Genomic DNA, 4,617 nt, shown 5'->3' on the forward strand with positions numbered 1-4,617 from the left:
GATTTATTGTAAAGTAGTGAGCCTCCATCTTTCGAAAAGCCCTGTCATTTCATTAGATTTCTTTTCATATTTTGAGAATTGTGAATTCCTTTATGTCATAGTCGGGAGCATGTGCCGACTTAGTTGGTATTTTTGATTTTAGAGGCTTTTGTTGACAAGTATTAAGATTATTGATGATTGTTTGCTTCGGATTGTTAGAATTTCCATTTGAATTACCTAGTCTTCTTATTGGTATTTGGTTGGCTTTCGCTATATTCTTTTATTGTCCTCTGGAGGTTAGGCTAAGGGGTGGTCATCGGCTCATGGTGGATTGGAGATACCTATCTCGACTACGCCCTGGTTCTAGTCGTGACATATTTCCTTCAATTAACTTGGAGTTTTCGTCCTATCCATGACGGTGATGAAAAATTGAAAATATAAAGTACACAACTTAGAAAAACAAAGCATATGTATAAACCTAACTACGAATAATCAAATCAAGTCTCTCGTAACAATACAAATAATATTGGAAGAAAATAAAAAGTCTCAAGATCTGCCAAATGAACAAGTAAAAAAATATCTATTTCAAATTTAAGGGACATAAAAAGGAACAAAAGGGAGAACTAAATAACATAAATAAATACTTTATCCATTCACTTTTACTTGAATCGAAAGTAGACAAGTGAAACAATGCGGAGAAAATAGCGTAGAGACAAATAATTGAAAGATTACCGAAAACAAAAAGAATTAATTGAAGGAGAAAAGTTTCAGCAGCTTTTAAGACAGCGTTCTAAATTTGTCACTATCTACAATACTTCAATTTTGCCTACCATATCTTTAGCAGCAATTTCTGCTTCAAGTTCACTAGTTGTAAATATAAATAGCGCCTCCTTACCCCTTCTACTAGCTTTAAGCCACTTACTACTCTCTCATCCTCGTTAATTAATTAACTCTCAACTTCTTCACTAATGGATGTTCCTGCAACATTCTTCACACATTTTGCTTTCTTCTTCCTCTTATTGTTATCATTATTAAGCTTTTGCTTCCATGGGTCTTTCGCCGACTATGGAGACTGGCAAAGTGCGCATGCCACCTTCTATGGAGGGAGTGATGCTTCTGGTACAATGGGTATGTTCAAAAGATTTATAACTTTTCATCCTATACTACCCCTACATTCAGTGACGGAGCCACAATTTTTACTAAGGGATTCAGAAGTAAATATATAAACTAACTAAAGGGGGTCAACGTCAACTATATATATATATAAACATAATTTTAATCATGTACAAATAGTATAATTTTCCATCAAAGAGTATTGGGATGAACCCCTGAGCTAAAGGTGGCTCCGTCCCTGCCTACGCTTTATTTTACAGTCTTAATTTACTTGACTCGGAGTTTATAAAATTAAAAATAAAATTATTTGAATTTTATGGTCTTAAACTAATGGGTATAATGCATCAAAATATCCTTTAAATCTTGTGATTTTGAACATGCGATGTGAGATATTGTAATTAAAACGATATAGAAAATGAAGTTCATTTTAAACAGAGTAGTATTAATGAAACAAAGAAGTGATGTTTTCTTTGTAAATGATCCAACTCATGATAAATAAACTAATTCATACTTAATCGTAGCAACTGAAAAAATATTACACTGACAATATAAATAATTTTAAGCTATTGCTGCATTTGAACTCGTTTATAGCACGTAGGAGGTTTATGGACAATGTTTTATGGACGGTTTCCTGTACTTATATAAACTATTGAAGTTAAATTGGCTAAAAAAACATCATGTTGTGGAGCATGTATGTAGGGGGTGCTTGTGGTTATGGCAATTTGTATAGCCAAGGATATGGAACCAACACTGCAGCACTAAGCACAGAACTATTCAACAATGGCTTGGCATGTGGATCTTGCTACGAGCTCACTTGCAGCAATGACGCTCCATGGTGCCTTCCGGGGACTATTTCTGTCACTGCCACAAATTTCTGCCCTCAAAATCCATCCGAGCCGAATGACAACGGTGGATGGTGCAATCCTCCACGCCAGCACTTCGACTTGGCTGAGCCTGCCTTCTTGCAAATAGCTCAGTACAGAGCCGGAATTGTCCCTGTTTCATTCCGAAGGTGAACTTCTATTTTTTGTTTTGAGCTTAAATTTTGTGCACTGACAGTGTAAGGTAACTTTGATCTTACAAAATAACAAAGAAAGGCATTAGGCAAAAAAATTCACCATCTCTTAGCTCAGTGAAAAAATAATTATAGGTTGATTCAATTATACAGACAATAATATATTATAGTAGTAATATATACTTCCTCCTTCTCAATTTACATGACTTTATTTAATTAAGGGCAAGTTTAAGACAAAATATTCTTTGTGACTCAATTTATGTGACACTCTTTTTCGTTTCTAAATAAAAAAAATGAAGTCTTTCTATATTTAGTATAACTTTTTAACTTAAACTTTTCTTTTAACTCTTAAAGAAATTATTTATAGCTCGCAACTATTGGGGGATTAGTTTCATAGCCTTTTACAAACTTGTTTTTAATTTTATGTCATTTTTATACATAGGAGATCTTTTACTTTTATATATAAGATATTTGAAAGATAATTTTCTTCTTCTAAGTTGTCGTAAGAGGTCATTTTCACTTCATATTTATGGCTTGGTTTAGACGACTTGTTTTACAAGTCTTTCTTCATTTTTAAACTACATGTCCAATCAAATACCTTCGCATAAATTAGAGATTTTTTAAACTTGTGATATAATATAAGTCATATAATATTTGTGTGGTTATAAATCATCTTATTTAGAACAAAATTAAAAATAAAAATTATAGCTAAGTTATTTCTACATAAATAAATAAATATATCATTATTCTTTTCAAACCAAACTAAAAGAAAAATGTGCCATAAAATAAAACAGCGAGAGTAGTTACTATTTCTATTAGTTCACCAATTATTATTTGTCATAGTTATTTAACTAATTAGTTACCTTATAGCTAATTGTGCAAATAGTTTTGTAACATAAGTGATAGTAAAACTCATTTTAGGTAACTATAAAATTAACGCGTAAACTAATTAACTAGATTGCACTAAATAGCGTACAAATTTTATCATCCGGTAAGTGAATATAACGTTAAAAAAAAAAAGACATGTTTTAAGCAAGAATTTAACATCTTATACTCCATTAAAAACAATTCCGCAATTACAAATTAGACTATCTTCATCGCAAAAATTCTTTGCACATATTTAACATTGAGATAAGACATAAGTACCCTCACAAACTGTGCTCGAAATCTCAATGACATGTTTAAACTTTATGGATCCTAGTACCCCTAAACTTACTTTTTTACCAAGCTAGCACAAAAATATTTTGCTATTGGACAATCACATAATCACAAAGAAGCACAAAAATACAGAATTGGGATTTCAGGTATAGTTTGGGAGGAAATTGTGCCTTATCCCTGTAACTTTAGTTGTCAAGAAATAGTTGGTTGACATGTTCTCTGAGGTTTTTCACAGGGTGCCCTGCAGCAAGAAAGGAGGAATAAGGTTCACAATAAATGGAAATTCTTACTTTAACTTGGTTTTGGTGACAAACGTTGGGGGTGCTGGGGATGTTAATTCAGTCTCTATTAAGGGGTCTGATTCTGAATGGCAGACAATGGCAAGGAATTGGGGCCAAAATTGGCAGAGCAATTCCTATCTTAATGGTCAGAGTCTTTCATTTCAAGTGACTACAAGTGATGGAAGGACTATCACAAGCTACAACATTTCACCAGCTAACTGGCGATTTGGACAAACTTTTGAAGGAGTTCAATTTTAATTTTAGCAAAAATATTTAGTCGTGAAAGAACCAAAAAAGGAAAAGAAATAAAAAATGAAATGAGAGGCTTTCACCTGTCAGTTTGTGAAGAATTGCATTTTGAATCCTTTCCACTGCAAGTTTTTATCATTTTTCTGATATATAGTTTGGTGGTATTTATCAAACAGAAGGCGTCTTTAGATTATATCACTTTGACTTCTGTCGCTGTCAATAAATAGAGTTTGACAACAATACTTATTATTACGTTATAGGAGTAATTTCCACGTTCGTCCGCATATCTCTAATCTTAAAGAAGATATTCATAAAATTAATTAATTGAAGGATGTAATATTAGAAAGCAAGTCGGATCGTAATCATTATTAATCTTAAACCATTAGATTATGATACTCAAATGTGGAGGCAAATTTTTGAAACCATCTCTCAAATATGTTACCACACTTTAGTGTATACATACAGGAAAATCAAACTAAAAGTTGAACGCCATAATTGTTTGCCCAAAATAGGTACAATTGAATTTGTTAGACGTCAAGAGCATGCATGTTAATTAAACTTTGATTTTGAGTTTATTTACTAGTGGTTTGATTAGTCTTTCTAGTTTAATAAGCAATAGAGGCATAATAATTGATAAATATAAATGGAAAGCAAATAAACAAGGATCGATAGATCTAAGAATCATGCTATAGAGGCCGTCCTCCGAGAGCTAGAAATATCTCCATGAGAGCAGTGTGAAAATAAGTAAACAAAGATAACTATTTCTAGATGAGCAAGTAAATAGTGTGTATATTATATTTGTTGAGAATGGAAGTCGGGATG

General features: G+C 32.4%; 1 protein-coding gene across 1 annotated transcript; it reads left to right on the plus strand.

The window, feature by feature from the left end:
• Nucleotides 1-842: 842 nt before the first annotated feature.
• LOC107875026 (expansin-A2) lies at nt 843-3,988 on the plus strand. The gene is made up of 3 exons (XM_016721684.2): nt 843-1,107; nt 1,792-2,104; nt 3,501-3,988. Exons 1-3 carry the CDS (start codon nt 948-950, stop codon nt 3,802-3,804), a joined length of 777 nt encoding a protein of 258 aa, XP_016577170.1. The 5' UTR covers nt 843-947; the 3' UTR covers nt 3,805-3,988.
• Nucleotides 3,989-4,617: the final 629 nt, after the last annotated feature.

This window comes from Capsicum annuum, chromosome 6, assembly GCF_002878395.1.
Source record: "Capsicum annuum cultivar UCD-10X-F1 chromosome 6, UCD10Xv1.1, whole genome shotgun sequence".
Taxonomy (NCBI): Eukaryota; Viridiplantae; Streptophyta; class Magnoliopsida; order Solanales; family Solanaceae; genus Capsicum; species Capsicum annuum.

Coding starts and splice junctions, on each gene's coding strand:
- LOC107875026 (XM_016721684.2), top strand. CDS start 948: ATGGATGTTCCTGCAACATTCTTCACACATTTTGCTTTCTTCTTCCTC. Junction 1,108..1,791: donor TGATGCTTCTGGTACAATGG/GTATGTTCAAAA, acceptor GCATGTATGTAG/GGGGTGCTTGTGGTTATGGC. Junction 2,105..3,500: donor GTCCCTGTTTCATTCCGAAG/GTGAACTTCTAT, acceptor GGTTTTTCACAG/GGTGCCCTGCAGCAAGAAAG.